The sequence below is a fragment of the Diadema antillarum genome, unplaced genomic scaffold (genome assembly GCF_040938485.1).
Source record: "Diadema antillarum isolate AM-2024a unplaced genomic scaffold, OU_Dant_1.0 seq00000217_RagTag, whole genome shotgun sequence".
NCBI classification, from domain to species: domain Eukaryota; kingdom Metazoa; phylum Echinodermata; class Echinoidea; order Diadematoida; family Diadematidae; genus Diadema; species Diadema antillarum.
Window position 1 is genome coordinate 191452 of NW_027271272.1, and position 21616 is coordinate 213067.

The window sequence follows — 21616 nt, forward strand, 5'->3', positions numbered from 1 at the left end:
CCATCATCTGCCCCTGTAGATTCATAGTCATATTCTTTGTTTGCGTGCGATTCAACCTGTGTATAAAGACCATAATGCAAGGTGCATATTCAACATTCAAATCTTTCAGAGTCATATCAGCAATGGGTTAACAGAACAGAAGACTATCAATCTTATGTGTGCTTTGAGTACTGACTGGCAAAAAACAAAACAAAACAAAACAAAACAAAAAAACACATAGCGTTGTACACACAGTCCAAAGTCTGTGGCACAAAAAAAAAAGTTGAGTGTTTTATAAAGCCAGGTGATTCCCTTTTTCTGGGTTTGACTGGAGATGGGGTTGGGGTAATCATGACACAGAAATGTCATATATATACAATTGTATCATGGTCACAATTAATATGCTCGGTAACGCTCATGTCACCAACATCTTCATAAATTTTGTGATGACACAAAAGACTAACTACCATTATACAGTGTAATAATCACTCTTGCGATTTCTCTGTGTTTCATATTTTTGGTTGCTGAAATAATAGCATTTCATGCAAAATTTTGCATTCTGCTTTTTTTTTTCCTCTTTTTTTTTTTCGCTTGTTCAGCCATCATTCAATAATTCTATCAATTTTAAAAAGTATATTTTTTTAACATTCATCTGCCAGAATTTGCCTTCTTCAGCAGATGACTTACGCTGTTGGTGATCCGCCAACATCTCATCCTGGTGATTCTGAAGACGCCCTCTTTGTGCGACCCGTCAGGCAGCTCGACCCGAAAGTACAACTCCTTGTTGCCTGCGTTGATGGTGGTCTTGGTCTCAGGCTCAGGGTAGTTAACAACACACTGCTTGAATTGGAGTGTGCCGTAGTACTTCAATGTCTGGGCAAATTTGATGTACTGTAATGACAACACGGGGATTGAACATTTTACGGATATTGCCTGTTTAGAGGTGTAACATACTGCCCCCCAGTAACACTTGACATCCCCACTGAAGTTATATTTTCCCCAAGAAATCATATTTTGCCCAAAAGTGCAGTGCTGAGGGAAAATATTGTCTTTAGGAGAAAACATACACTGTAGCTGTCAAGGGACTGTCAAGTGTCATATCACAATGACATACAGGGCAATATTTATTACGTTACATGGTCTGCGTACGATATGTAAATACACATACAGTCAAACCTGCCTTAGCGGCCACCTGTCTATAGCAGCCACCTGTCTATATAGTGGTCACCTGCCATATGCGGCCACTGAAAAATCCCCCCAAGAGAAAAGCTGTGTTAAAGACCCAGTGTATAGCGGCCAACTGTCTAACGTGGCCAGCGGCCACAAATTTTGTCTCCTGCAGTACATTTTAACCTGTCTATAGCGGCCACACAGAGCCACTGCTGCAGCCGAGCTGACAATTCAGCGTGTTTTTCTGCTATGTAGCCATGTAGCCATTCATGGGTAACGTTCAGTAATCGCCACCGCTACATTCATCACTCATTCAGTCATAATAATGGACAAGTGTAAAGCTTTCTTCATGATTGATCGGTACCAAAATTGTTCAATGCATGAAACACACGTGTGTATGCGTATACACATATACAGTGTATGCACATGTAAGTACTACATGTACGTATACAGCGATGATACATGGTATGTATCTAGCAACGCACACAAAGTTCAAATAACCTGTCTATAGTGACCACCTGTCTATAGCGACCACTCTTTTTGTCTCCCTTGGGTGGCTGATTTAGACAGGATTGACTGTACATTGTATGATCATTCTAGCCCCGGTGGCAGCCAATCAAATTCTGGAATCGTACTACCTAACGAGACGTCACTGCAGGCAATGTAACTATTTCCATAATTCACTGCATCAGCCACACGATTGCATTAAGACCAATAAGTGAACAGTATTCATGTAGACAATTTAAAATGTTGAGGACAAGTCTCGAGTATACTCGGGCAGGGGTCTATGGGAAATGCGTGTTATAGCAAAATTAGGCCATCCTCAATGGGTTGACATAATTAGATTATTGAAGACACACACATACAGTTTGCATAATGAGGAGAATGCTGATATTACAGAGCCATATGATTTGCTTGTTTTCACTGAACATTAGTACATGTCGACACTCAGAATCAAGTTTAAATGCATTTATTATTGTTATGATGTCTCAAGAAAGCCTCATGAAAGCTTAATACTGGTTGACAGGCTAAACTGTTGGGTGAATAAAATCTGAGTAAATGCCTAGGAAATTTCAATATGGAATATAGGTACCAAGTATCACCTTTGACAAATTCTGGTATTTGGAATCAAATGAGTTTTCCTCTGGATATTTGGCAAAGTCAAAGTGAATTAGCCCTACAACTGAGATAAACAATGTTACAGCATTAACTAAAATAGAATTTGAACAAATAAGAACTTTTTCTTCTACCTTACAAAATACCACCAAATAAACAGTAAAGGTCATATGTGACTCTGCATCACAAAACCAACAAAAAGTCGCCAGACATGGATTTTTAGTTAAGGGCAGATTCTGAAAGAGCAGACTCTAAGCTTTAAAATGATGTATAACTCAATTCAAATGGACTCCCCTAACCTACCTAAATACTGGAAAGAAAGCACACACTCTGGAAAAGTGTGAACTGAGAAAAGAGGCTCTGAAGTACATGTACATGGTCTATTCAAGCGCTTAATCTTTTAATACCAAGCTGTGCTAGCTGTGCCATGACAGGGACAAAATGCAGGATGTAAATAACAATGAAGGGATTATCAGATTAAGCTGATATTGTACATGTTATATTAAGACATTCTGCCCATGATTAATGCTAACTTTCAAAGTAGTAGCGTCATCCTTTCAAAAGTTATTAGACTTGAAAGTAAAGAGTGTGCAAAGGATTTCAAGAAATGAAAAGCGGCCTCTACAAAGACATACCTGATCATTCCACTCTCCCCCCCCCCCCCAAAAAAAAAAAAGTTGCAGAAAAACTGCTAAAAACACACTTTCCCATTCATGTTAAGATCCCAAACTGAAGAATAATGTAGAAGAACAGCTCTATCAGAAAATATGAAAAAAATCAAGATTGACTTGGTTGAGCCATTTCACCATTTTTTGAGTCCTCACATAAAATCAAGGGGTGCGACTTTTGTTTGTTTTGTGATGCACGATCACATAATTATTGAAAAAAAAAAAATGCATAGTGTTGTACACAATATCCAACGAGTCCATGGCACAGAAAGGAGTTAACAGGTTAGAGCGATGGTATAGGTCTAGTTTTGGTTGAGATGGGGGAATTCAGATATCAATTTTTTTATGAAATGATTAGAAATCGCTTATAAAACATTAAGGAGTGTACATTTCCAAGAGATATTAAAAGCTCATTTGTGACCCGCTACAACAAAATGATCCTAAAGTCGGGCGAGGTCGATTATTTGAAAATTGCATGACACGATTCCCTAATCTTTCTGCTTTAAATTGATATATAACACATCTTATAAAAATAATCGGCTGCGGAGATATCGATGTTTAAAAGAGAGCATGTCGAGACGTCTGGGAAATCACTGTTTCGAGAAAAGCGCCCTAAAAGTTCTCCTTGCGACGCAATCACGATCAAGGGACACGCAAGTCAGTATTCACCTCCGGACAATAGAAGGTAAGCCCTAGCAACCCCCGCAATGCTCATTCAAACACAGCGGCGGCGGTCTCCTCACCGACCATTTAGTGACCAGGATGCCAGGAGAAGCGGCTGGGCATAGCGCATCCCGCCCGCACGCACCATTCGACTGTGCAGTGTGCGAGCTTCACGCTTCGGTTAGCGGCAAGCAGCAAACTGACCAATGAGATCACTCTGGTCGTTGTTAGAGGCGGAGCCTATGTGTGGCGCTCAATCCAAATGTTCGAACCAGTTTCTGCTTCGATGAAATGCCAAAACTAGATATATCGCTACGGCTACTGATATGCCTCCGCCATAATGCATGGTTCTCCTAATAGGTCTATAGTACAATGTCTTGACAATGTGTGATGACAGTTTCACACAATTGGCAAAATATTAAAATGACAGGTTTGACACAAATGTGCTGAATGTTCACTTTCCTAGAACTAGGTTCAATTGGATGAATGATTAAAATGTCAGAGTGCAGGTATTTGGGGAACTGATGATTTTTACTTGACTTTTGACCCTTTTATAAGTTTATGCATTGAGTAATTTTCAAGGTATTGAGAAAAAGTATAATTTCAGTATCAAATGGGAAAATAGCATTATCTAAACCTGGCCTTTGACCTTTGACCTCACAGTTCCAAAGAGAATCACTGTTAGGTTGAACATGCATAAATATGTAAGTTTCATGATGATACCTTGAGTTACTTTCGAGATATGGAGGAAAAAGTGCAATTTAGCACTTTCACTTGACCTTTTACCGTTTGACCTTTGACCTTTTGGCAAGAAACTTCCCCAAAAATATATATAGGGTAATACATGCCATACATCAAGTTAAAAAAAAAAAACCTTCAGGCATATTGCATTTTAAGGAAAGTAGTGATATTTTGAGGAGTTGACCTTGACCTTTGACCCCCTGACCTTTGACCCATGACCCCCAACTTCCCTAGATAATCACTGCCCATCGGTACAAGCATATATACTTGAAGATACCTTGAACCATTTGCGAGATATGGAGAAAAACATGAAATTTCAAATTTTTTTTCAAAAAATAACCTGTGACCTTTGACCTTTGACCCTGTGACCCTAAAATCCACACAAAGTATTATCCCCCAAGGATATACCCTCATACCAAGTTTGATGTAAAACCACCACACGGTTCTTGAGATATCGACAAAAACAAAACGGGACGGACGGACGTACGGACGGACGTACGGACGGACGTACGGACGGACGGACGGACGACCCGAAAACATAATGCCTCCGGCCACTTCGTTGCGGAGGCATAAAAACATGGCCCAGAAAAACGCATTTTTCTGGTCTTTCCTTTCATCATTTCGCTTCAAAATTTCGACAGATGATAGAAGACATGTGAGACTCTAATAATATGTCAAATTCAGAAAATCGTAAGTTTTGACCGATTTTGATGCTCTGACTTCAAACTCGATTTTCACGGCTTCGACCGTGCGCGACTTAAAGACCATTTTGTTGTAGCGGGTCACATTTGATGAAAATCAGCTCTGAAATGGCTGAGATATCCAAAAACAAGGTAAAACAAAGCGTTCCTAATAAAAGGTGGGTTCCACCATTTGTTATGACCACTTTGTTTTGGGATATCTCAGCATTTTGAAAAACCAATTTCCATCAAATAAACATTGAATTCTTCTCTTGCATATTTCATAAGAGGCTTCTCATATTTCACACACAAAAAAGTTGGAAAACTGAAGCCCAGCTCAACCAAAACTATACCATCCCTTTAAAAACTAAAAAGCACTCTCTGGCCCGAATTCACGAAGGTGGTACAAATGAAATCATGGTTTAAACCATGGACAAAAACCATGGAGCGCCAAGTGTCACACTGAATATTTCGTTACGAAATTGGTCATTTCGTCGACAAAATGACCGTTTCATTAATAAAATTATCATTTCGTGGACGAAATGTTTATTCAGTTACAAAATGTTGTCATTTCGTTACAAAATAATCATTTCATCAATGAAATGACTGATTTCGTAAGGAAATATTCCGTGTGACACGTACTTGGCGCTCCATGGTTTTTGTCCATGGTTTAAGGCGCACCTGGTAAAGTAGGGACTGCGAGCGACGGAGAGCGACACTCAGCGACGGGGACATATTGCGAGAACAATGAAGTGCGTCGCAGTATGTTTTCACTCCGTCGCTAAGCGTCGGTCAAAGCAGTACGCGCCATCATTTTGATGATACCGCGACGCTTGCCGACGCTTGCTGACACTTGCCGACACCCTCGAAAGAAGCTGTTGATTTTTTCTATGTTGCGTGACCTCCGCTCACGCAAGTGTTCGTTTTAATAGCGCCGACGTTTCGGGACATGGCGCTTGAGATGTAGCGAGATTTCTGAATGGTCACGGCCAGTGCTCAAATTGAATAGCGAGCGACGTGTCCAGACGCGCCTCTCCAGATTACAAATGATGTTCGTGATAGCCCGACGATGAGCGACGTGTCCCGACGCTTTCTTTTGTCTCAACATTGGTTATGAGTTGATTTGCGTTTCGTTTGGCTACTGTAAAAGTGGTTTCTTTCGCGTACAGAAACTTTCGCGGTTTCCATCGGTGCCGACTTTTTCGCGTGTGTTTAAATTCGCGGTCGGTAATGACGGCGTTGTAACAACCCACGAGTTCAAAACGTAATTATGGGGTGTGATCTCACTGAACGGGGAACACTTTGAAAGTAGCGATCGAAGAGGGTTTATGAAAACACATGTAGGTCTACACTTAAACGCGAATGTATGCCTTAATTAGGCAGCTCCATACATGTAAAATTTTGCATGCATGAGGTGAGATCTTTTTTTATCTGTCAAGTGACTCAGGAACTAAATACAGTGTATTACGAAGTCGTCCTATTTCTCCCGTAGGAAAAAGTCAGAATGTTTGCCTTTACTTTTGGAAATGAACAGCGGCAACAATCGGCTCCGCAAGATGCTAAAATTAATGTCAGGTGTTTCATTTTAATTTTGGAAATGAATAATGGTAATTTCGTATGATACTAAAATAAATGTCGGATGTTTGTTTATACTTTTGGAAATGAATAACGGTAAGATTCAGCTCCATACGGTGCTAAAATTGATGTCAGATATTTGATTTTGCGATCGGAAATGCATAAGGATAACATTTTGCTCCGGAAGATGCTGAAATAAATGTCGAATGTTTGCTTTGACTTTCGGAAATGATTAACAATAATATTCAACTCCGTACGATGATAATAAATAAACGCCGCATGTTTGCTTTTACTTTCGAAAGTAAATAGCAACATTTGGCTCCAGAAGATGCTAAAATGACTATCAAATGATTGCTTTTACGTTCGGAAGCGAATAGCAGTAATATTCTGCTCCATACGATGCTAAAATAATTGTCGGATGTCTGCTTTTTAAATTTCGAAATGAATAACAGTAACATTGATTCATTAAAATTGATGTTTGATGTTTGCTTTGACGTTCGGAAATGAATAACAATTATATTCAACTCCGTATACGATGATAAAATAACTGTCTGATGTTTACTTTTATGTTTGAAAGTAAATAGCAATAACATTCAGCTCCGGAAGATGCTATAAATGCTGGATGTTTAATTTAACGTTCGAAAGTAAATTAGCGATAACATTCAGCTCTGGAAGATGCTAAAGTAAATGTTGAATGATCCCTTTGACGTTTGGAAATGAATACCAATAATATTCAACGCCGTGTGATGGTGAAATAAATGCCGGATGTTTGCTTTAATGTTCGAAAACAAATATCAATAACATTCAGCTCCGGAAGATGCTAAAATAAATGTCGAATGATCCCTTTGACGTTCGGAAATGAATAACAATAATATTCAATTCCGTACTATGATCAAATGAATGTCGGATGTTTGCTTATACTTTCGAAAGTAAATAGCAATGACATTCGGCTCCGGAAGATGCTGAAATAAATGTCAGATGATTGCTTTTACGTTCGGAAGTGAATAGAAGTAACATTCTGCTCCATACGATGCTAAAATAAATGTTGGATATTTGCTTTTACATCTCGAAATGAATAACAGTAACATTCAGCTGCGTTTGATGGGAAAGTAAATGTCTGATATCTGCCTTGACGTTAAAAATGAACAACAGTAGGCCCTACTTTTCGGCTCCGTACGATGCTAAAATAATATTGTCAGATGATTCATTTCACTTTCGGAAGTGGACAGCAGCATATAACATTCGGCTCCGTATGATAAATAAATGTCGGATGTTTGCTTTTAAATTTGGAAATGAATATCAGTAATATTCTGCTCCGTACGATGCTAAAACAGTAAGAGATTGTTGCTTTTACATTAATTTTGGAAATGACTAACTGTATCAATCGGCTCAGTTAGATGCTGAAATAGATAGCGGATGTTTGCTTTCACGTTCGGAAATGAATAAGGATAACATTCAGCTCCCTAAGATGCTAAAATGAATGTCGGTAGTTTGCTTTTACATTTGAAAATGATTAACGGTAACATTCGGCTCCGTAAGGTGCTAAAATACTAGTAAATGTTGCATGATTGCTCTTACAATCGGAAATGAATAACGATAACTTTCGGCTCTTTATTGTGCTAAAACGTTAATGTCGGATGTTTTTAAAATGTCTGCAAATGCTCCCACTTTCTCATTTCAAACTTAAGATTTGACCACCTAAATAGGCATCAACTTTTAAGTAACTAACAGTGTGTGGGATTATTCCGAAGGTGCCTTAGTCTGAACACTCTTAATCCGGCACGAAATTTTATTTATTTATTTATTATGTATTTATTTATTTATCTATCTATTTGTTTAGTTACTCATTTATCTTTTGAGTTTAACAACGATTTAATATCGACCCCCGTTTCGTTTTCGAGTCGACGATTCTTCAAAAAACGATTCCCCCCCCCCCCCCCCTTGTTCGTCAATTTGGGATTTACGAGCCTTCGGAATGACTGTAACTACGTTTATTTTTTTTTTTCAGTCGATTAGGGGATGGGGGGGGGTGATTCAGAAAATAAATGTAGAAGGGAGTGAAAATCTTGAGGCAAGAAATACAAGTAAGTGAAATTCTCAGTTTGATATCGTTCATTTTTTTTTGCGTGATGTGTGTATTCTGGAAAGGGGGAAGGGTAATTCAGAAAAGAAATATATAGACGGCATCAGGGAAAATTTTGAGGCAAGAAATCAGTTTCTCAGTTTGACATTGTTAATTTCTTTGCGTGGTGGTTATTATTCCAAAAAGAGTCAGGTATGATGATACCGGATAGGTGTATAGCCTATACTTATATTCCGATGGTTCGTTCTTCCGTATCCGAAAAACGCAAATTCCATGTTTGTTACTATAGTAATCTGAAAGTGTAGTAGGGTTTGTTAATCCGAACATTTTGTGACATTCCGAAGGTTCGTTAATCTGAAAATGGGAAATACGGTTCGTTAATCTGAAAACGAATAATGTGGTCAAAAATTTGTTTTGTTTTCGGATTAACAGCATTTAGAAAACCAAACCTTCCTTCGTTTTTGAATTGACGAATCTTCAAAACAGCAACACAGTTTTGTTGTTGCTTTTATTTTTTTTTTCGAATAACGAGACTTCGGAAATTGCAAACTTTCAAAGTAACGAACAGTTACGATTTTTTGTTAATCATTAAAGCGAGTAGTGGAGGATAATTCAGAAAAGAAATATAGACGGGAGGAATAATCTTTGATTGATGATGATGTTGGTCATGTTTCTGAATGTTTATAGAAAAAGGCTGAGTGATCTGAGTGATGGTGATGATAAGTTATACTAATGCGAGTGTAAGACAGCTTGCAGAACATACTTCTTTCCCTTCCGGCCCATGAATGGTGCAAAAAAAAAAAAAAATACATACACCTCACAACAAAAAGAACCACGTGCTAGCAACCTTCGTAAAGTTAAATCTAGAAGTTCATTACCAGCAAAGGGGAAAAACACAACAGTAACTGAAGCAAAGAGATTGTGTAGGCACTCTCTGGCATTTACGAGAAACTTGACACCCCACCCTTCTCCCCTCCTTGTGGAAAATTTCCACAAAACCAGGTGCCAGACCCAAGGTGCCAGACGAAAGAATGCGCGCACTGGAATAAACCGCGTGTAAATAGCCTGGAAATATCGATCGAAGAACTAGCTCATGAGTTGTCATCGCAAAGATCATGATTCTAATTATAGCCTTTCTTTTGACCGTTAGTAGAAATATCGAACAGTTTATTATTGTGTACTTAATTGAGTATTTTAAATGTTTACTGAACTACAAATTGTACAGGAAGGGATTGGTTACTCACAGAAATATACGAAAGGCCTCGTATGCCCACACAAATTCACTACGAGTATGTGATGCAGCCACTACCGGGTTAGACAGCAAAATCCTGACAATTTCACGCTCAAAACTACGTATTACTTTGGAAAATTTGAAGGAACTTCACCTACGAACTGTGAAGTTATTTGGCTATCAACATTCGTTCGTTTTTGTTTTTTGTTTTGTTTTTGTTTTTTCCTCGTTTAAAAGACATAATTTCTTCGTATGGAACGTAAACTGTTTAGCGAACATCGTTATGGCAGACTTTGTGATATCAGTCAGGGGGAAAGAAACTGGAATAGTTAAGATGTATAGAATCCAATAAATAACATGAAAAAGCCTGTAAATAACACATGACTATGTTTTATAGTAAACAATAACTGGATATACCCAAAACATTTTGCATTGAAAGAAAGATATTATTCAGAGGGGTGAGGGTTCAGATGCGAGTTTCTTCACTTTGCCTCCCTCTACAAATTAAATTTGTTAAGATCGCAACTGCTGATCTGTAAATCAACAAACATGTACATCTGAACTTACTCGTTGCCCTATTGTGATGTGGAGCGAGTTTTACCTTGCATTTTAAAAGGCGAGTTTTCTTTCTGTTAAATCATCCTCAGTAACTGATCTCTGCAATATTAATGTACGAGTAGGCCCTTTAGCTTCTTACTTAGTCTAAACACGATTTCAGTCGATTTTGCTATTAACAGTTCAAGTTTTTGCGTTTGTAAACGGCATTCACTGGTGCTTGCTTGTTTGCTTGCTTGGTACATTTCTGTCATGCGGCTGGCAGTTCGTGACTTATATTTTCCACCTCTCTTTTACGGTCAGCAACGATTTGATAAACAAATTCATAGGGTTCATCAACAAGATGGTGCACATAACGTGATACAATGCGTATTCAGCACATTGGCGTGGTGGCGTAGAAAATTAATGAACAAGCACTAAATCTGTCTTTTTTTTACGCATCGCACTGTGTCTTGCAAGGAAGGTGTCTCAATGACCCCTACACCACAGACTTTCAAGTACAGTGTACAGAGTAACTTTGATCAGAGACAATTACGGCTTGCCGATTTCAAAACAGAATGTCCACGCCACGCCTCGTGCGAACAAAAGACGGATTAGGAGGCAACTCATTCACTAACTACCCAGCCCTTGTCGCTGCATAGAATTGCACTGCGTCTGGTCAGGCTTACTAGCAATTCCCTCAGAAGAAGGTGACGGGCACTCTCCGCAGAACTCTAAAGAAGTTCTGTGGCACTCTCTCGTTTCGGGACAATTATTTTGTAATTGAAAAAAAAAAGATTTTTGGGAATGAACTGGATGATAACACATTTGCTCCTGCGATAATTGTTCTTGCATGTATTTTGTGCATGTGAAAAAGCGTTCGAACTTTGTTTCCAGTGTCCCGTGGAAACTCGATTAGGCATAGGAGATCCTGATGTAACAAAATAATACCCGATATAACAAACTAATTTCTCCGGTCCCAACGAATTCATTTTCTGTTTTGTATTGTTTATTGTGTACTGATAAAGATTACAAAGAACAAAATATGTCTGTCTCAAGATCTCGTCATAGCGAGTTGCCACGTGTTGACTTTGTATAATTTTCGCGTGGTGTTCGCTGCTGCAAACTTCGGCGAGGGCCTTTACTCATTGTTTTATTTCCTCTGTTTCTCATACCTCGTTTGGTACGATTTCTTTTGTTTAATGTCACTTTATTCGTTCCCTTTGTTTCGAAGTACCGGTATGTAAAAATTCTTTCAGGTGTCTCTCTGGTTACAGCTCGTTATTCCGAAGGTTCGTTATTCCGAAGGCTCTTTATTCCTAAGATTTGTTATTCCGAAGGTTCATTGTTCCGAATTTCAGATTCGGATTAACCAATCTTCGGAGTAACGAACCTTCGGAATAACGCCACAAACTTTCGGATTAACGAACCTTTTTCATTTTCGGATTAACGAACCTCTAGGTATAGGGAATTTGCGTGTCTGCGTCTGATTAACGACCCTTCGGAATAACGAACCTTCGGAATAGCGAACCTTCGGAATAACGAACAGCACCCGTCTCGGTTACTGCACATGTATTTTCGTAACGGCGATTTCTCCAATTTGCTGTAGTACTGCATATTTCGAAGGAAGTTCGATCCCAGCCTCTTCGGTGTGCTGTGTGATATTTTGTAGTGTTTGTGTTGTTGTCTGAGAGGTTGTTGGTACTTTGTGATTAGTTTGCTTAAGTGTTATCTCGAGTGATGATGGTGGTCGTGTTCCTAATTTTGATACGAAAAGGGCCAAGCGATGGTAATGATATTACTGATGCTGGTGTAAAAGACAGCTTGTTGAGCTACGTGTCCTCCGTCTGATTTCATTTCTCCCTCTTTCACTCTTCTTCTCTTCCCATGAATGATGGGAAAAATACATACACCTCACCTTCGTTAAGTTAAAACTAAATGTTCATTACCAGCAAAGGAAAAAAAAAATAAGGGGAAAAACACGAACGGATTGTATGCGGTCGAACCTTATTTAATTTTCGAATGAACGAACCTTCGAAATAACGAAACTTCGAAATAACGCCACAAAATGTTCCGATTAACAGACCCTTTTTCATTTTCGGATTAACGAACCTCTAGGCATAGGGAATTTGTGTTTCGGCATGTTACGACACCGAGATAACAGTCCATGTGAGCACCTCTCCAAGTTTACAGCCAAGGGACTTTGAAAGCTGTCGTGCGTGTCTGTGGGTGTTAAGGTAAGTTAGTAATCGACGCTGAAAATTATCGAAGAGTCCGTCGACGTTCAATCGACGAGGGAATTGCAAACCCAACGGCTGCTTATAAGGTACCACCAAGATAGGAAAGAATGAATTTTATGAAAACCAAAACAAACGAATGAACACGAGTGTGAGCGCTGGTACCAAGGTATGTTGTGATACACATCGATAATAACATTTTATTGGTGATGCAGTTATGTTCCCTATCTATATACATTACTTTTTTGTCTTAATACTAGATGAATGATGATACTGTTGATTCGTGAATGGACAGAGAAAAATAAATCGTGATGAATGAACAGTCACTGATGCCAACATGTGAATGTCCAGACCCCCTTCTTTGATGAACATTTTAAACCTTTTCGTATTTAATCAGTGTGTATATAAAGACGAAATTTAGACGAAAAGTTTAATGACATAGGTTTAATACAGAATTTAAAACTGCTGTCATGAATGTGACAGCTTTGTAGAGCAGATCTATATCAGCAAGATGATGTTCTCTCTTTGAAAACAATGGTTTTACCAAGAATTACAAACAACGCACCAACGCGCGCTGGAAGATTAAATACTACGTTAGTATGCTTCATGATGATGACTACAATCGGCCTCGTATCTATACTTGCCACTAAATACAACTGTACTTAGTGGGTGCTGTTCGTTATTCATTATAAAGTAAAGAATGGCATTATAAAGTACAAGTGTATAAAGAAATTCGGCATTTTATATCCTTAACTTTTCCACAGCTGCGTGCAGTCACCAGCTGTCCGAAATACTTCCACAATCCCCTTTTCCGTTTCTCTGTCCAGCGTGCAGGCACTCTCTTTATTTCTTTCTTTTCCTTCTTCCCTTAAATGTGTGTGTGTGTGTGTTTTTTTTTTGTTTTTTTTTTGCTAAGGGTATTCCTTTCAATCGTATCCCCCTCAGTTTAGTCATGCCATGTTGTTGTGTCTCTGTTCTTTGTTTCATTTTGTCTTATTTCTGTATTATGTACATGTACTTGTACTTACAACAAGTATTTTTGAAGATATTTTAGAGTGGTCCACAATCTACAAGCAATGCTTTTTAGTGGACCCCTCAGTTCTCATTTTTTTATCCTTCAAACATAACTTTGTAATTCCAGTATGTGTGCATATCTTTGCAAGTTTGTTGATTACCATTGATTGTTATACTTTGTAATGTATATAATTATGCTTATGATTGAATTTGAGATTTACTTTGTGTTATGTTTTGTGGAATGAAAGAAAAAATGAAAATGAGAATGAAATGAATCAAATCAAATCAATTCAAAATTCAGAAGGTTCGCTATTCTGAAGGTTCGTTATTCCGAAGGTTCGTTGATCCGAAATACGCAAATTCCCTATATCTAGACGTTCGTTAATCCGAACATTTGTGGCGTTATTCCGGAGATTCGTTAATCCGAAAATGAAATTCGGGAATAACGAACCTTCGGAATAACGAGCTATAGCCTACTTAGTAGCACGTAAGGGACTATCACAATTTGCTGAAGGTCTCAAAGAACGCATTTAAGAGAAGAAAACGAATCACGTTTTACTTCCAAATCCGTAGTATTTAGAGTAACTTTACGCTTCATTAAGACATTGTAAGATAATGATTAATCTTCTCTTCTTTGTTTGCCAGTACAGTTTAGCGCTTTCTATTCATTAAAAAACAGCAGTCGCCATATCAGAGAGGGACTCCTCGGGACGCATGATGACGCAGTTAAGCAGAAAGCAAAATAAAATGTGATGTGTGTATGCTGTGGCGACGGACATCCAGTCGCTGGTAATCCAGAATGCGTCCGGCATGCAGGCATTCTCTACTTCATTCCCGGTCCACGCATTCTGCCTGCACTGAGAATGCCCTATTGTTACTCCCCTCAGCCTTGTGAATAGAGGCATTCCGTCGTATTCCGAGAATGGGGATTATAAAATCCTCTATTCAAGGCGTCCGGAATGCGTCCGAGGATGCAGACGCGTTATACTGAAACCATTCATTCACGAAGAATGATAGCGGCCTCGTGCACCTCTACTATTGTCTTTGACCTTCAAAAGAACTACACGCCGCCCTGTTGCGTTGTGAGAAAGAAAAGTCGCGCCATTATACACGTTGTGTTTCAGTGTGAAAAAAAAAATGAGTGAAAGTGTCTCTGGAAACTGATTTCTAACACAGAGATTTTGTTTTTATTCGATTTTCTGTATTGGTATGTTGGTTAATTTGTTTTTTTTACGATATAATACTCGTCGCCTAAAATTGCGTTTCGTACCGCAGTTCGATACATTCGTATTTTTTCTTGCCAGATTGAGACGCCAACCCTGTTGCTAGGAGGTACCTACCAGGTATACCGTCAGGTCTCGATACTAGCGGTGGCCCGGGGCCATCAAAAAACGCACGTCGGGCACCAGAATTTCATATACAAACTGTATGAAGATTTTGGTGGACCGATCGGGCCACCAAGAAAAGTCGGATGTTTGCCTTTATACTTTTGGAAATGAACAGCGCTAACAATCGACTCCATAAGATGCTAAAATAAATGTCGGATATTTTGTTTTTATTTTCGAGAAATGAATAACGGTAATATTCGACTTTATGATACTAAAATTAATATCGGGTGTTTGCTTATACTTCTGGAAATGACTACAGTAAGATTTAGCTTCCTAAGGTGCTAAAATTTATGTCAGATATCTGATTTTGCGTTCGGAAATGAATAAAGATAACATTCGGCTCTGGTAGATGCTGAAATAAATGTCGCATGTTTGCTTTTACGTTCGAAAGTAAATAGCAATAACAGTCAGCTCCGGAAGATGCTAAAATAAATGTCGAATGATCCCTTTGACGTTCGGAAATGAATAACAATAAAATTCAACTCCGTACGACGATGAAATAAATATCTGATGTTTGCTTTTATGTTCGAATCTGTAGCAATAACATTTACCGCCGAAAGATGCTAAAATAGATGTCGGATATTTGTTTTTAATTTTGGGATATAAATAACGGTAATATTTGACTTTGTATGATACTAAAATAAATGTCGGATGTTTTCTTATACTTTTTGGAAATGAATCACAGTAAGATTCAGCTCCGTACGGTGCTAAAATTAATGTCGAGTATTTGGTTTTGCGTTGGGAAATGAATAAGGGTATCATTCGGCTGTGGAAGATGCTGAAATAAATATCGCACGTTTGCTTTGACGTTGGGAAATGAATAATAATGATATTCCACTCCGGACGATGGTAAAATAAATGCCGGATGTTTGCTTTTATGTTCGAAAGTAAATAGCAATAACATTCGGCCCCGGAAGATGCTAAAATAAATGTGGAATATTTCCTTTAACTTTCGGAAATTAATAACGATAATATTCAACTCCGTACGACGATAAAATAAATGTCACATGTTTGCTTTTACGTTCGAAAGTAAATAGCAATAACATGCAGCTCCGGAACATGCTAGAATACATGTCGAATAATTTTCCTATCTGTAATTTGCCCGTTTGCTTCATGGTTGTGAGGGTAGCTCGTTAGCCACGCTGGTCTGTAATTTCATAACAGCCCTGTCGCCTTAAAAACGCTTTGTAATACATTATAGGTCCTGCAGTATAAGATCAGTAACTTGTAATCATTCGTAGTGACGTAGAATGCGTTTGTATTGTAGCATCAGCACTGATTTTCATATTATTATTCATATCAGTTCAATTCTGTTTGATCCAAATCCGGTTAATTTCACATGATCGGCATTTGAGGACAATTTATGGAACTGTGCAAAAGTATAGGAGACAACATGCTCAGCAGACGATTCCTCCTTTTGATTCCCCTCTCCCTGTCTCATTCCCTCTCAGCTCACTTTGATCTTTCCTCTCCCCAGCCCACCCGACAAAGAAGAAGTTCGGTACAATACAAAAACAAAAACTAAACTAAACTAAAACTAAAACAAACAAACAAAGGAACATGTGCTAGCTGAATAAATGGGAATGATACCTATGCCCCAGCCAGGCCAAGCTTGTGGAAATTTCCATGAAAGCAGAGTGGATCAATCAATAAGTTAGTGTTGCCTGCCAGCAAAGGAATGCGCGTATGCATTCCTTCACACCCCACCCTTGTTGTAAACCACGTGTAGATATCAATTAGACAGTCTGGCCTGGGAGTGGGAGTGAGCCAGGGACATGTCTCTAGCACTAGTCTTGAGTAAAAGCCCCTTTTGAGTTCCTGTAAACGTCATATGATACTGTTTTGTCTTTCTTTTCGCCTAAAAAAAAAGCATATAGCGAACAGACCTCACCTCCCTGATATCATAAATGTTCACGTAGCCATGCAAAAGGATTGATTTATTCCTTCTCGGCGAAAACTGAATTAAATGTCCTTTGATAGAAAATTCGAAATCTAGCATGCCTGTATAAAGACTACCTTGGTACCTTCGCAATACCAGGCCAGCTAGAGATCCAGCCACATGTTCGATCGTTGAGAGCTAGCGAAGGAAGCAAAACGGTGAGCTAGTAGCGTCATGTACGTATACAAAATGCACCTCATTGGTGAAAGCGTGGGGCTGATCGAATGCATTCTAGAAGACAAAGGTTGTGAACCCTGGTAAATTAATCCTGTTGGTAGTGTTACCGTTAGGTTTTAACAGACAATAGAGAGATTAGACAAAGTCACCCTTATTGTTGATGCATTCTCAGTTTCATTCCGGAATGCCCGGCTTATTTCTAGGCCCTGTTAAGCTGAGCATTCCCAGGCGACGGCCGGAATGGGTATAGAATGGGCGCATTCTCGAGTGCATGCCACTGAGATAAAAGGTACAAAGTGTATTCCGAACGCATTCTGGAATACCAACGAGTGGATGTCCGTCGTGCCAGTAACAAAAGTTGTTGGGACCAGGGCTCGCTGGCCCTGTGAGAGATTTGACTTGCAACTGCAAATAAGTAATACAGTTTTGCCTGAAACTGTGCGTTGAATTAGAAACAAACGCAAATTGGCATTGGATTCGTCAAGGTTGCGTTCGATATTTTCCCTACGAAATCGAGCGTCCGCTTAGCAATGAACTTGCTTGTCGCTCTCGGGCGGGAACTTGCATGTGTTGATGCTTTACCTCTCACAACTACTGAAATTTCCCAAGCTCAGTGCTTAGATTATGTGCACTATACCACACGCTATATTATAACACAATACTTAATGCGTATCGGGGATTTTCGGAACGATATCGGGAGTTGTAGCGAACGAGTAGCGCGAAACAGTAAATTCGCGATTTTTGTAAGCATCGGGCAGCAATTCTACCTTCATACTTAATGCCGAATTTGGTTCGAAACTGCACTGCTGAGGAGCTGAATCATGTTAGAATTCATTTCTGTAACCTAGAAAATCAGTAAGTGTAATTTTCAGGTCAAAACAGTGCGTAGCCCCAAACCCTGTTCTATTGCTGATGGCTTCTCCGCTTCGTCTGCTAGTAATATGTAGCACTTTCTATTCCATTTGATTAGCGAAGGTTGCGTTCGATATTTGCCTATACGGAATCACGCTTCCTTTTAGCAATGAACTTCCTTGCGTTTAAATGAAAATTTACGTACGGTGCGGGGACTTGCATTTGATGTTTTAGCTCTCACAAGTCACAGCTGTGCTTCATAAAATTTCATCTCAAGCCCAGGGCGCAAATTGTGTGCCCAAGTATACTCGGACGCTGCACTACGTACACGCACGCGTATCGGAGATTCGTATGAGTAGCGAGCGAGTAGCGCGAATTAAACGGTAAACTCGCGATTTTTTAAAGCATCAAGCAATAGTATATTTATGGCATTTCCTCCTTAATACTAATTGCCGAATTTGGTTCGCAGTTGCATTGCTGAGGAGTTGAATCATGTCACAATTCATTTCTGTAACCTAAAATACATTAATTATTTTGCACATGTATCAGTAAGTGTAATTTTCATGTCAAAACAGTGCGTGGCCCCAAATCCTGGATTGCCGATGGCTTCTCCGCTTAGCACTAGTAGTAGCACTTTAGTTTTCTATTCATTACGAAACAATAGTCGCCATTCAACGAGGGACGCCTCGAGACGCATCGGGACGCATCGGTAGGGTAGAGGGAAGGAGCTTATTTCGCGGACGCAGCGAGACGGCCACCAGGTAAGCTCCTTTTCGTACATGCAACGGTCCACTTGTGAGGGCTCGTCTTTTACAAGTATACTTGGGAGTTAGCCGACGCTTTGCGACGCTCGGCGGCGCCCGCCGACACGCAGTCTAAACTAGTGACTGTACGCCGTCGCTAACCGTCGCTGGGTGTCCTTTGACGTCGGAAATTGAAAGAAATTTGCAGAAGCGTCGCACCGCGTCGCTCGCCGTCCCTAGTTTACCAGGTGCGCCTAAATCATGGTTTCATTTGCACCACCTTCGTGAATTCGGGCCTCTGAGAGGGTAGACCTCTGCGAAGCAGCCACTTTCCACCGATGATCTTGCTCTTCCATAGAGATCAGCAATTTCCACCCATATGTATGCATGCTGAAAACTCGCCCGATTTCCCATATAGAAGCATTTGTTATGTCATAAACCCTCAGCTGCGTGGCGCGCCTCGCCCTAGCAGAAACTGGAGCAGGCACTTTAGTGCGCGTATGCAAACCTAAAAAATGTACAGCTTTTGAACTCCCAAGTTCACTGACTCTTCCTGCCAAAATATCAAAAATCCTTCATAAAAATTTCCGCATCACTACCAAAATTTAATAATCTGTTCCTTGTGTCATTCTCAACCTTTCCTGCAAGTTTCATCCAAATCCCTGCACAACTTTTCGAGTTATTTTGCACACAGACAAACAAACAAACAAACAAAAAAACCAACCAAACCAATGCCGATGAAAACATAACCTCCTCCCTTGGCGGAGGTAACAAACTGACCTCTTTCTTGGAGTTCTTAGCCTTAAGGGCCTGGAGTCTGGAGAGTTGGTCCTGGGATGCTAGTACCCAACCTCTGCTGACATCACTCAGGGTCTGGAGATTACATGAGGGGAGGGACAGGGAGAATGTAATCCATCAGTCATGTTTAGGAATGATGATATATAAATGCATCAATAAATAGCACCTTCTTACCTTCAGGTGCACATAGTTAAACCTAATGATGTACATTACCATCACACAGGGCAAATAGACAGTGGACGTCTACATGTGCCAAGATTTTGCTCTGACTGCCATATTAAAGGAAACCAAAACCCAAAGAGCAATGTGGACTGAGTGAAAGCAGCGGCATTAGTAGAACACATCAGTGAAAGTTTAAGGAAAATGAGACAACCGATGCAAAAGTTATCAATTTTTAAAGTTTGGGTGTTGAAACCACTGGATAAGGAGACTACTAGAGATCATGACATCATGTGTGGACAACAATATAAAGAAAATATAAAGAGAATTCCACAAAAATTCATTTTTCATGAAAATTAAACATTCCATCAACTTGATACTGACATATGTTTAGGGTACTAATAATTCCTCCCATTTTCTGATAGCAGTTAGTTAAGTGCTCTTTCATTATGCTAGAAAAGAGAAAGCATGTTGAATTTTCTTTATATTTTCTTTATATTGTTGTCCACACATGATGTCATAAACTCAAGAAGTCTCCTTATCATGTGGTTCCTATTAGACAGTCTCTACTAACATGTATAGTTGATTTTATTTTAATCAGCTATAAAGTTTTAACTAATTTGATATGTTATGATTTATCTTGAAAAGTAATATCTTATGTTTTATATTTGATATATATTTATATTATCTTCAGGATAGATGATATTTCAATGCCTGTTTATAATACAGATGTAATATTGGCTGTGAAATAATTGATTTATGGACTTATATATGTATGATTAATTTGAAGGACTTATAACTGATTTCTGGTGCTTATAAGTTTTCATAAGACAAACTCTTGATGTATTGAAAGTGTCAGTCATGCTAAAGAGTTGTTGAATGCCTTCTCTGTTTTTAATACAAGATAAAACACTAAATATTTTTTACCACATGCTACTATACTTTCAACTTCCGACTGTCTAGGGTAAATACATTGTACATGTTACTAAACAGATCTCTTTCTTATGTACTTGTTTTAGTTTTTAATGTAAAATCTTATTCAAATCTGATAGGTTGTCAAATTATGTTGCCTTGCCAGCAAACACAGTAATTACTTCCCCACTCATAGAGTCAAAGGTCATGAATGCATTTCTTGGATTCGTTTCACTGACACACAAAAGCAGTTGTAGGAAATTCACCAAAAACTGTCATTTTAAATGCAGATTGCCAATGGTTGCCATGGCAATTAAATCCTCATGGACAATTAAAGAATCTGAGACATACCATAAGGTTGCTGAGGGATCACTCTGCACTAAAAGAATGCATTGTATATAATGCACACACCACATTTGCTCAGCGACTGAAGACTTGCAAAATCCTGCATTCCTTCATTGAATGTTTACTTTTCTGCCATAACCAGCACATAGAAATTAAGTGGGATATGCTGTAGTTAATGGCCAATCATACAATGTAATGTGGTAAAAGTATACTAGGGAGGCAGCTCTGTATTCAGACTGTAGTACATCTAACATCTACGGTGTGTGTGTATTTTTTTTTAACCTGTTCCGTATCAAATTCTGAAATTCCCATAGATTTAATACACAGACCACCAGGCTCCCGTACGGAACGGGTTAATTTCTCACCTGAACATACAACAACTGCATTGCAACTCTGTCCTCCAGTAAGTCATTATCAAAGGCAGGATCCCAGTAACTACAAGAGAGGATGGAGTGTGAAAAAATGAAGGTTAGCAGCTGCATGGAAGGGCTTTTTTTAACAATATATTTCTCTATCTAGGATTGTATATAATTATATAATCAGATTTGAACATGCAAGTATGAAATTGATTGTATAGTACGAATCATTAATAGGATGGCAGTGTGAAGCCAC

At 39.1% G+C, this 21616-nt stretch overlaps 1 protein-coding gene across 1 annotated transcript in view; it reads right to left on the reverse strand.

Moving 5' to 3' along the window:
• LOC139729069 (sorting nexin-17-like) overlaps positions 1–21616 on the reverse strand; it is a 54413-nt gene that overhangs the window by 3379 nt on the left and 29418 nt on the right. Inside the window, exons 6-8 of the mRNA XM_071639996.1 lie at positions 21370–21439; positions 19571–19663; positions 667–870 (exon numbers count right to left, since the gene is read on the reverse strand). Coding sequence (XP_071496097.1) covers positions 667–870; positions 19571–19663; positions 21370–21439 — 367 coding nt within the window. The remainder of the gene's footprint in view (positions 1–666; positions 871–19570; positions 19664–21369; positions 21440–21616) is intronic.